General features: G+C 38.9%; 1 protein-coding gene across 2 annotated transcripts in view; it reads left to right on the top strand.

Moving 5' to 3' along the window:
* The first annotated feature begins 1,505 nt into the window (after positions 1-1,505).
* Positions 1,506-13,087, top strand: part of LOC139687454 (scavenger receptor class B member 1-like) — a 212,641-nt gene continuing 201,059 nt past the window's right edge. The window contains exons 1-2 of one of the 2 annotated variants that reach the window (XM_071584620.1): positions 1,506-1,692; positions 1,768-2,058. In XM_071584620.1, the coding sequence (XP_071440721.1) occupies positions 2,037-2,058 (22 nt within the window). In that variant the 5' untranslated portion in view covers positions 1,506-1,692; positions 1,768-2,036. Of the gene's footprint in view, positions 2,059-13,087 lie in introns of both variants that reach the window. The other variant, XM_071584619.1, reaches the window with a different exon arrangement.

Raw genomic sequence — 13,087 nt, 5'->3', positions numbered from 1 at the left:
AACAAATATCTCTTGCCCTACATTAAGCGAGACTTATCGCAAAGGAATAATCTATAATTACATATCTTGCTCAATCAGATACGCGAGTTTAATTTTTGGGAGCATTAAAAAAATATTGTCTTTCAGCCGAAGCATTAATGATCTCTGATATTTTTTGGCGGGTCATTGAAAATTTGCCAGTGAAAAATTACAGTTCAAAAAGGACGTAGCCGAATGTACCATTCACTTAGTAGTTTAATATGTACGACTGTTACGTCCCTTAACTAATTGACCTGCGTCCCGTAGTGACCAACTGAATGATAATCATGGGTACTTTCTCTTATTCGGATATTTAACTGTTTAAAACTAGATTTGCCATTGTGTGCATGCATTTTTTCCCATAATATCTTTCAAGGTTGGAGGTTTAGTGGAGGCATAAGTGTCTCTTTTAATTATTCTGCAACAACACCAAGGATAGCGTTCTACCACGCATTACCTAATTAACGTTGAATATCACGCATTCATAGTTTTGATACGCTTCAAGGCTCCGGTACGTTGCCCACATCTCCCAAGATCTACGCAGAAAAATCAAACCGTCTGAATGAATAAAGAATGCGAATTTTAATCATTGACCGATTGTGAATATCTTACACGAACGCCAATTAAAACAAGCAAGCCATAACATTCCTTGGCCGAAATCTAACGAGTCATCCAAGAAGATTATTTTAGTCGATTATTAAATGAAAATTAATTCCCTATTATTATAAATCTAGAGCTTACTCCGAAGGTAACGCTACAAGGCTATGATTTGTCATTTATAGATGTTTTAATTTTATTATGCAGAAATTTACAATGGTGACAACATCGAATTGATTGATTGCATCTCTTATCGATTTTTATAACGGAAATAAAAAAAAATATTGGTTCCAACTGTTAGTTTCTAAAATCCTTCCTTGTAAATGCTTTGATATTCGCAAGTTCACATATTTAAGTCGAAGAAACGCCTCCGAATACCTTTCATATCTCGATCTTGGTCTTATGAAATCGAATAATATATCTATACTTATAACACCACAATGGGAATCATACGAGATGACATAAAAAGAAAAAAAATTCAGTTTGGTTGAAGTAAGATCCAAACCGCGTTAACTTTAAGATGGAGTTCTTCCCTTGGTCCTTGAGTACAGCCTTCTTCTCTGCGCGTCCCTTCAGCTCGGTGTTCAAAAATGTTAATTTAGCAGGGATCGCAGTTTGACGCAACAGTGGTGTCGCTTCACTAAAAACGTGCCTGACCCGCGACCGGTTTTCGGACTTTAAGAGACCCCCCACCGCCGCCATTCTCTCCTCCCCACTTCCACCACCACTATCCTCCACCCCCGGTCGATCTTCATTCTTCACTCATCCCCTCCTCCGAGGGAGAACCTTCCCTCTCTCCCTTCTTCCCCCACTCCCACGCTCCCCCTCTCCGACCGGCGTAGTCCTCCTGCCTACTATCCATCGCGCGGCCAGTACTCCCTCGACCGAGGCCTCCGACACTACGGTTTCCAAGACGACCGACCGGATCAACAACACCTGGCCAGACGTCGTTCCCCCGCGTGCCAAGAGGCGTAAACATACATCTCAGCCGCGGAAAGAGTGACTCTGTGCAAATCCCGTGAATCAAACCCTTCCCGATAAAGACTCTCGCGTCTTCCCCGGTGTCTACGTGAAAAGGTGAGGGTGGCCATCGGAATCGAAACAAAGGGAGTCGAAATAGATTTTAAGTCTACCCTTTCTGTCGAGGCGCAGTTTTCTGTCGGTGGTGTTGTCCCTTCATAATCGGGTATTGCGGGCCGTGAGTGGCGTGGCTCAAGTCTACCCCTTCGCAGCCTGCCGACGGCCTACTGACCTCGCGCAATACGTCCGCTCCGGATCCCGCCACACTTGTCGCCCTCCCGACTCCGGAGCGTGCGCAGGCTCCCCGGATCGACCGAAGCCCGGAAAAGAGAGCGGCGGATCGCATCCAAGAGAGGAGGAGGGGACCGCTTCGGCCGGAGGAACAAGCTTTCGCAGCGAAGATGAGGCAGAACAAGAAGTGCGGTGAGTTTATGTGCCAAAGCTCCGTGAATGTGCTCTTCATTAGATCCTGGCTACCTCTCGTTTGCTCCCTGTACCTTCTCCCTACTATTCCTGCACGTGCAAGCCGGATTAACCCCTGATTAGTAAGCAATTAGGACTCGGTTGACCCAAAGTGATAGGCTGATGGGCATCGTTCCCTCTCGATCCACAATAGCTGTCCACCGCCTTCATCAAGTTCGGTATCCCATGTTCGTCCGTCATCGAAACAAGACGTGTGAGGCACGTGTTGTGCAAGTGCCGGGCCGGATTAAATGCTCTGCGGAGTCGCACTGACTCCTCATCAGTCGGTTCTTCTCGTTATTATTTTGCGCAACGTAAAAACGTCCTCAGGGCTTGATATTCCATATGCACTTCCAGAATTCCTGAGGGTGTCCAATGGATTTATAGTTCGCGTTAAAGGGGCCACGTTGTCACCGGTGCGCAGAAATGTACCTTGGATTTCTCAAGGTGCGAAATTTCCTGAATTCCTGATTTACTTTTCATCCTTGACCTGAGGACGCCAGCAGGATAGCTGGCGAAACTGTTGTACTTTTAAACGACATACGCGGACGCAGCCCGAAAAATGTGGAAATCACCTACTCATCGCCGCGGAAACCTTCGAACGAACATACTATACTCACCCTTCCCTCCTTTATTTTATTAAAATACGTGGAATCCTCTTATGTATCATATTTTCCTACTTTAGCTATCATTAAGTGAAACCAATAGAATGTATTGGAATTTTGAATGATTATCAATGGGTAAATATAGGGGGTAAATATTACGGCGCCTGTTTGTGTTTTTCCTATTGTGGCTCAGGCTGGTGTCCCATCCGAGTAGACGTCCGCTTGGACTCGTATGCAACTTATTTGGGCACTGAAATAACATTGTGAATTGTGGGATATTAAGCGACAATACACATTAAAATCTGCCGATATTGTTTCTGGGAGCTTTTTTTTGGGCGTTTAAAAGTTATCGTAGTACTTTTTTTTCTAGATTTTGAAGAATTTTGTGGCATACACTTTTATAAATTATATTTCTCTCCATATATTGACTAAAATATTAGTTTTTGATTTTTTTCACTTTTCTACACATACTTTACGAATATTCCTCCCCCTAAATCGTATATGAACGCCCTCGTCCCTCTAATGCTCACTGAGCCTCATGTCATAAAGGTATGCAACATTTTACAATGAAAAACCGTATCCATATAAAATTTCTTCCGAGAATATTAACAAATTAATTACTGTTTCCATTATTTTTCAGTTGGAATGGATTATTTGATGTAATTTTCATGGGCTCATTACCTTTATTAATGCCCACATCATTTCGTTGGGCCCCTAAGGAAACACAGATTAAATATATATGTTTTGACCTGCTTGACCTTGTAATTTGAAACGAAATGAAAGTTATCCCATTTTTCGATCGTTTGAGTTTGCGTCAATGATGACAACTTCAAGTCGCTATGACGCATGAGGGACGACGGGAAATTTGGTATCAAAAACGTAATACCGTCACAAAGAAACGAAAATCCATGATTGTCACTAAGAACGAAATTGACATATGACTATACTTGATGAATGTATATTTTTGGCAAACTTGGAAAAATATATTAGGACTATACTTTGTTTATCAGTCCCTGCTAAGAGTATTTCTATTGCGAATACCAATTTAGAAAATTAACCAAGTTTCCATGTCCCGAAGCTAAACCTCATGTTCATCCTGCTAGTTCCTTCGTAATGATGTTGGTTGTATGACTGGATACCTATTTTCATATTTTCATCAAAAAGGTTATGTCCTTTTGACAGGGATGGACACAGGAAGGGGTGACCATGACGGGAAATGCATCATTAAAATTTATGAGATGTGTCGAGGACCCCAAAATGGAAGTGACCCAAAAATATAGACGAAAAATTTGCTAAATCAAATTACCATATTTATTTGTAGTGAACGGAAGATGACATTCATCATTTTTTATACGTTAGTTAAGTAAAATAAAATAGTAATTCTTATTTTTCCAGCTTCTAGAGTGAAATTTCTGCTTGCACGACAGTACTAGAAAACATTTCGCAATATTCATTCAAAATGTAACGAGATACTATAACGGAAAATTACAAGTTTGGTATAAAAAGTATCGGTAAAAATTTTTTCCTGATGTGTGCAAGAAGTCCTGAATTCAGACCGTCGTTTAAAAGTGCGCATGATCGCAGATCGCATTGGCATTGATAAGATGACAGTGCACACCATTATCACTGAAAATTTGGTGATGGAAAGACCTGCGCTACACGAATTCCGAAGGTCTTGACGGACGACCAAGAGCAGAATCGCGTGTCTGCTTGTAAAGACCTCCTGAAACGGCATCGCGAATACCCTTCAACCCTCGTAAACTCCCAACTTGGCACCAGAAGACTATTTTCTATTTCCAAAAGTGAAATCCTCTCTCAAAGGACACAACCATGGGAATCAAAATGCAGCCAAAGAAGTTTGCACGGGTACCGTTAAAGGACCTGCCGGAATCCGCCTACCAGGAAGGCTTCGAAAAGCCGCAGGCAAATGTGAGTTGACGCTCAAGGGATGCAATTTGAAGAATTTTGAGGCATTATAGGAATATCCGAAATAAATCTTTTCTTTCGTTCTTTTAAATCGAAACTTTTCCCGTTACTTTTTATACACTCCGTGCAAACTTGTATGTGTTATAAGAGCGGGTTTATTTTTCGTGAGTTGGTGGTGGTGAATCGGGTTAGTGGCAAGGCAGGGGTGGGGTCAGGGTTGACATTCATCATTACAACAATGAATTGAATATCGGTTGTGCATTCATTGCAGGAAAATAACTATAGGTACGTATTCATATTGTTTGCCTAATCTAAAATAGGGATTTAAGATCAATGAGCAGCCTATTCGGGACCCATACGTTTCTGGTAATGTGCCCCTTCTAGCAGTGTGTGCCCTGCATAGCATCGCCCCGAAAACAACCTAATATATTTTCTGGGCGGCCATTTCGGAATGAGATAACTTCGACCTTTCTGGAAATGTTTGGCGTTCGAAGAGACGATGTCAGAGTGGCCAGAAGGCACAGTAATTAGTCGAAGAGAGGCGAGAGAACATAGTTTCCATCGGTCCGCAGTGAGCTTATGGAGGGAATTCTTCCATTGTTTTAAAGGACATTTCAGGAATCTCATCTCTTCCCATTCCAACGATGAATTTGCTTTTCCTGCCTATCTCCACGTGTTAAAAACTTTTTTACTTTATTATGTTGGGCATCATAATTCACTTATGGCTACTGTTTTCAGAATGAATTGCATATTTACTCATTTTTCTTATTTTAATTTTGAAGGGCACCAACTGAAAACTTTTCGATTCATCTCAAGCAGTTGTCAAATATTACGACAATCGGTTCTTTGCGTTTTAAGTTTCATAATGCCAATCGGTCTCTTCAAGTAATCTCGTAGAATGTTTTTTTTATGGATTAGTTCACAAAGGTGGTAAACTATCATTCTTAAATCACAGCGGTCTCTTTTACTTGCGTTTGCTTCAATAATTATCTTCAAGGGGCACATGGACAGTGAAACTGTCATCACGAGAGAATAATATACAAGAATTGCTAACATTTATTTTTGATTAATATCACGCACCTGGAACATTAAACTTACCTTGAGTTCCTTACATTTTATTTCACACTTAAAGATTTCGATTTTCTAAAGACTAGAATCCACCTGGAGAAAACACACACACACGCACACATATATATATATACATATATATATATATATATATATATATACATATATAATTTATTAGTTAATCTACCGGTTAAGGTAGGTTTTTGGATGGACACAGATAATAAATAATATATATATATATATATATATATATATATATATATATATATATATATATATATATATATATATATATATATGATTTCGTCAAAGTAACACGGAAGTGTTGAATAACAAAATTGGACAGCAACAAACAATATAAGAACACATAAAAATATCACTCAGACGTTATTTCTTGATCATTTCGACGGAATTCAGCTCCGTCTTCACCGGAAGAAATTGAAGTATATATATATATATACCCATATCTTCCGGGTCGCGGTAGTCCAGGGGTAGAACGTTGGACTTCTGACCGAAGGGCCCGGTTTCGCTTCCCGGGCAAGCCTCTCTGGGCACCCTCAGCTTCACCCAAGCATAATGATATTTTTGGTACCCGGTATTCCTGGGAAACCATAGGCAGCACAGGGAAAGGAACTGGTGACGCAGCCCACCTTCACACATCAGGGTTGGGGGGCTGGGTCAAACCGGCCTTAAGGTTGAATACATTGTTTACGGTTTATATATTGCATTTGTATCCCACTGCTTAAGGTATATTTTGAATGGACAAAGACTTACTTTGTCCATAATAGTTCATGAGGTAGTGAGGTAGTGGGGTAGTTTTCCGTTTCCATCCTCAATACTATTTTTAACGTGACACCATCACTCAATAGCGGCCGCCCCATTTGGGTCAGACACCTTTGCAGCCACCGCACTGAGAAGTAGACGCTGGGCGGACTACCATTTTGTTTGGCTTCTACCATTCAACCTATCTGGCGTGGGTGATCCTACTAGGAGCAATTATCACTACCCCCGCCAGCACAACGCTGGGAGTTATTTGAAAATACAAGCCTTCCCACCACGTCAATGTTGCAGTTAACGACGAGGGTTATACAGGGTGTAACCGTATAGGCCGCACCCTGTATATACAGGGTGCGGCAATATAACTTCCTTCTTTGAAAGCGTTTTGTGTTTGAAAGAAGGAAGCCATGTTGCCGAACCCTGTATATATGTATGTATAAAATATATATATATATATATATATATATATATATATATATATATATATATATATATATATATATATATATATATATAACACCTTTTGAAAGTCTCACGGACGTGAATAATAATGTGTAGCACTAGTGGACACAGACAAAAACACATAGAAACACACCAAAAAGAGACTCACTATTTTTCGAATTTTCGGTGTTCGTGAGAGAGGGGGCGTACGAGAGGGACAGAACTCTGTCCCTCTCTTCCTGAGTTCTGTCCCTCTCTTCCTTGATAAAGGTGTCCACGACCACCCAAAATTCGAAAAATAGTGAGTCTCTTTTTTGTGTGTTTCTGTGTTTTTTTGTCTGTCTTCACTAGTGCTAAGTGTTATACATTATATATATACACACACACACACGCACACACACACACATATATACATGTGTGTGTGTATATATATATATATGTATGTGTGTATATATATACATTTATATGTATATATATGTGTATATAAATATATATTTATATATATTTATTTGTTTATTTATAATGCTTATATGAGTGTCCTTTATTTGTGTTTCTCTGTTTAAATGTCATAATAAATGTTTATGTCTATACATACTCAAACATTGGGTATGAAAACAAATTCTTAGCTTACGCTCGTAGCTTTTTGGCGTGAAAAACAAGTGTAAGCATTCTTAGTCCAATCAAGCCTTTACTCAGAAACTCTTGTCAAGAATGGCACCCGGATTGTTCGAAAGTTTCACCTTTGGAGTACTCGCGAAAGGGATATAAAAACAAGCCAAGCTCCGAAGCACCTGCGATTGTTTTGTGGGGAAAAGAAAATATCTGCTCACTGGAGCTTTACTACTCAGTAGTTTTCCCCGCATTCCTATTGGTGATGTAAATGTCGCTTGTGGGAGTTGTTTTCAGCCATTTTTCACCTGAGATAGTGAATCATTGCGCACCATACGAACTCGGTGAATGTACTTTGAAAGCCCAACAAGAAGTGAAACTATTCCCTTCTTAATATTTTCATTTCACTCTTTTTTTACTTTTTATCCCAGTAATATATTTGGGAAAATGAATCACGTAATAAGAACTAGTCCAACTCAAATTATTATATTACAACCGGATTTAAAATGCTCTGTTTCCAATGTGTTCATTTGTATTCGAGCTAAACACGGAAAATATTTTTATAATTGCATTTTTGAGCGGCAGATTTTAATTATTTACTATACGCATTGCTCCGAAACAATTTAAGCCAAAGCAACCAAGAAACTACCGAGAAACCCAGCTGGAAACCTGGATCTTACTTAGTTCTATTCATATTTCATCATGGGTGCCCGCTTGAAGTTCAGCACTCAGTTCAGCAAATGTTGGGAAAAAGGAGAAAAAAATGTGCAAAATTGTCCGGCAACACTGCATTGACGGCAGCATTTTATCAGCTGAAGTTGTGCGCCGCGATCTGCGAATATAATGAACCCTTGACCCATAAAGAGGCCGATCAACGGCTCTTCAACCTTATGAGAATCTGCTCCATCCCCTTTCGAGTCCGCCGCATGTGGAATACTCACCTGATGATCCGGATTGGAGAAAATAAGGGGAAATACGTGCAGTCAACGGCTCTGTGGGTATTCGGAGAAAGACCTGTTTCCATAGAATGCAGGTCAATGAAGCATTCATCCTTTGAGTATTGTGCTTCAGAGAAAGGCACACACGTGTCGCAAAACTGTATCACGTTTCCGTTCACGTATCACGTTTAGTTCTCATCCGATTGATCAAAGTATATTTCCAAGTCACGTGGAAAGAGTACTGGACTATCTTGTCTGTTTTTATCTGTTCGACAACCACAAGAGTATATTACATTTTGGCACTCAATGATATATACGTAAATGGACGGCGAGCTGATATGTAACAGACCGGCTAACGTTGGTTTTTCATATGGCCAAACCACCTTCCACCATTTCACTAACTTGAAGACCCATAATGATTTGTTTTAATAGATATAAAGAGTCAATAAATAAAATATGCTCCAATTCTTTCTGATGCGATACTTATTACGGATAAGGGAACTTTCGTTTTCTCCCCTCACACGATGAAAGAGTGTGAACGATCGATGTAGTCTAATGATTTTTGACACGTACAAAAGTGTTATTGGAAGAAGAGCATAGCGCTTGACGTCCACGATATTAAAATCCGTGTCATTAACGTATATTGTCTTCAAGAGAGGCAGCATAAATGTCCTTTTATTAAAGTTTCCATCGGATAATGGAAAGACAACATGGTCGATCTTTATGGTGCGGTTAACTCGTAACTCTTAAACCCTATTTCTTTGCGTAAAATTCATATTATATTCCTTGGGCTTTATTCATACAATTATGGAGAACTCCGAAATTACTGCTTTGTGTAACTTCTCCGTTTCCATGACTAACACGATACCGAAATTACCGGGATCTCTACTGAGCGACGTAGGTCATTACGTGATAATATTTAGATTTATACATAATCATGGTAAAGTTGAGTTGATAAATTATATGCGCTAAGAAATTCTCACGTTTAGATAAAATAAAATAAGGACTCTAAATTTACGGTATTTTCTCTCTCTTTAATTTATACCCTAAGATATACGGGTTTTATTTAATTTTCCAATTTATTTTTTGGCATCGGTGAACCGCAAATATCTTAAACCACGGGTATCAAATTGGCGGATATGTAGATATAATAGTAATTTCTAAATGCGTAATTTTTTTGTATCAAGGACGCAAAATGTCGTTGGAGGTGACATACCCATGTATAAATTCCTCCTAAGTAATTATGGATGAACGATTTCTTTTGTAGAAGAAATGGAATACGTTGGAAAATTATCATGGTATTTTCAGTAAATAAACAATGATATTAAGTCACAATGATTTAAAGAAAATGGGTAAAATTTACTTCCGTTTACCTTTTTAATCATGGCAGAACTAGGACCTCTGATTCCTAATTGATAGTGCGAAAGCAGATAGCTCGGTGTTACAGCGTTACATCGAAGTAGCGAAGATAATGTATTCAAGCAACGGTGAGGAGAAATCATTATACTTTTATGCAATTATAATTCTTCTCGGTGTATGTTCGAAATGTATTTGTAGTTTTGATACTCAGTGCTTCAATACGAAGGCTGGTTAACTGTAACGCTCAAGTCTTTCCTTTCTATAGCTAACACCGACTTCCGTCTAACCTGCCTTGTTACTTGGCCTGAGTATGGTACTGCATTGATCTGCTTCGTGGCACCTTCCATTCTACTATGCGTCGGACAAATTCATTTCTCTTCAGGACTCTGATTTTTATTTTGCTCATAGCCCTTCATATTTTCTTTCCCTCCCCTACCATTCCGTTAACTTCTTCATTTCTTAAATCTTATATGCTACTTATCTATTTAATACACAGCATTCGGCTCCAGCACTGGCTTTTGAAAATTCTTCCAATGCTCCATTCCTCTTATTCAGAGAGTGCCATACGTCACATTTATGTTTTCATGCGTCGCTTCCTTCTTTTTAGTCGTATCATACTTGAGCATGGTAGTTGCCTCTTCGTGGCGAACGCCATCTTAGCTTGAGCTCTTCTCCGCTGCATATCCGTCGAGCTCCTTCCATTCCATACCATACTACTTCCTAGGAAGCGGAAAGATCCCATTTGTTCCAATTCCCCTCATCTTCATTTCAGCTTGCGTATTTTCTCTTCCTAATACTAGGATTTTAATTTCCTTTGTGTTTACAAGTCATTATCTCTGCAGTAGTAGGCCCAGCAGGCCTCTGCACTGTCTACTGCAACTCAATATATCATATGCGTGACTAAGCATGTTATTTTTTTTCAGTTCACGTTAATTTTAGCGATTTCCATTCTTTTTACTTACTTTATTGTTTCTAATAAATATGTTTGAGCTGGATGGCGATGGTGAGAGGGTGAGTCCATGTCTAAGGCCTTCATAAATTTTCCTTTCTATTTTTATGCTGTCTTTCATTAACATAATGACTGTTGAGACCTTGAATTTTGTTCTCTGGACTATATGGTATTAGTAGATGAATCTCCATATTTTATGAATAAAATGATTAGGTTCTTTTGAAATCATTATTTTCTTATAGCCATGTAACGGCAGCATCGTGGCGATCTTCCTTGTATTCACTGTCGCATGTTTCATGGGGTTTTGAGTCCTTGAACATAATATGAAGGAAATTACATGTACTCTTCACTTTAAGATATTCAGGGAGAATAATTCACTCATCATTACACGCATTATGAATAATTCTTGCCGCGAATAAATCTTCATGAATTTCGTCACTCCTTGGCCGACTGGCTTTTACTCTGCGACGTTCTTTTTTAGCCTTGATCTGGAAATGGCGCAATAGGCTACGAAATACTGAACACCATCTTTTTGTTTATTATTGAGTGAATTTCTAGAGCAATTATAAAATTTTGATGAGAACAACTCACAATCCAGGCAGCACCCAAACCACTATGTGTGTCGATTCAAGCTTCAACAAGTGAAAAAGAGATGAGAATATTTGAAGGCGATATATACGGATGTGTATAAAGGCATGAGAGAACAAATACGCGATGGAATATATGCGGATAACCCTTAGCTGCAACCCCATTGGTGAGCGATAAGTGATGGAAAGCCATTGAGAAATCTTTTGCGATGCAAATGTAAACATGAAAGCATATATTTCGCAGGAGCGATCGCACAGAGGCTCTTAACGACAGCCTCTCTGAGCTAGTGGATGTTGAGCGACTTCCCTCGGGAAACAGAAGTGTTATGCTTTGCCAGCAATTTGGTTCAATCAGTGTTGTCTCCCAACAAGAGCATAAAGCTTAGCCCGTTCGTTGTTGTTCTCTCGAATAGAGAGAAAGGAACACCCGCAGGGACTTACTCACTCACTTCTCGCAGGGACACGTCGCTCACAGTCATTACCCTAGTCATTTACCCAACACTGCTTAGTATCGCTGAATCAATAGTCTCATGCCAATGTGCCTACGGCCAAGACTCAGAGCACCATTCTTCAATCCTTACTTTTACTTTTCTGTGAAGCAGCGGAGCGTGGAGGAGATTTCACAGACTTTTGCTACGCGGACAGCTCGCCAACATCTGCAACTAGAAAAGAGTGCAGTGAGTGCTCAAGTTTTTACTGTTTTACATTTTCGACTCTTTAAGGATTTATGTATATTTAAAGTGACCTTCTTAGTAAATAGAGAATCCGTTCATGTCAAAACCTTTAAACTCCGCGCGGGGCTACAAGAAAATGTATTCAAGTGATTAAGTATTTTGAATGAGGTTCATTAAGCCCTGATTCTCTTCGGTGTTAAATAGTGCACAGTGTCAGTCTGGATCCAGAAAAAAGAGTTTTTATGTTAATTATAAATATAATATCACATTCAAACTACGACATACATATTTCCATTTATGCGTATTTGAATTGTGCCACCTTAATTTTCCTCTCTTATGCATAATGATGATTTAAATGAAACATAGATTAGACCAGAGTCATTTAATAAAATAAATAATTTTATTTTGGCAGAGGAGCCGAAAATAAACGAGTTTAAACTTGAAAATTTAGAAAGTTTTAAATTATTCAAATCTTTCATATGCACAGGAATAGTGGTAATCTGATGATTGGAAATCTTTATCATTTGTGACACTTTGCCCTGTACAGCGTTCTTAGGCTTATTTTAACTCGCTGGAGGAACGAATTCATGTAAAAATTGCGATAGATAGCGATAGTTTCGATAAAATATCGTTTAGGGAAAGTGAATAGGCTTTAAGTATATAATTAATTAACCTGTTGAAGACTCGCATATAGTGGACCATTATTGAAGATCAAATTATATCTATTAATATAGTTTATTAAAAACGCGGACTTATTTAGCAGAAATAGGAAGGGAAGACGGATACTCTTGCAGATTACGGAAAAGTTCACCTCTATTAAAGTTTTGCATGACATTTTTTCGGATGAATTTAAGTGTTAAGTCATGGAGATAGAATTACAAAGAAAAGAAATTGGAGTAATATTTAGGCTATGAAATGCTTAATGAATGATTCGAATATTCGAAGAGATAGTATATATTCTTATCACCAATTAATTCAATGTGTTTTATATTGCACTTGAAGATGAGGGAAAAAACCACTCAAATTAAAGAAAATATTGTCGTGATTTTCGGAATAG

This window comes from Hetaerina americana, unplaced genomic scaffold (genome assembly GCF_022747635.1).
Source record: "Hetaerina americana unplaced genomic scaffold, ioHetAmer1.1.p SCAF_2, whole genome shotgun sequence".
Lineage (NCBI taxonomy): Eukaryota > Metazoa > Arthropoda > Insecta > Odonata > Calopterygidae > Hetaerina > Hetaerina americana.
This window is presented reverse-complemented; position numbering and strand designations above follow the sequence as displayed.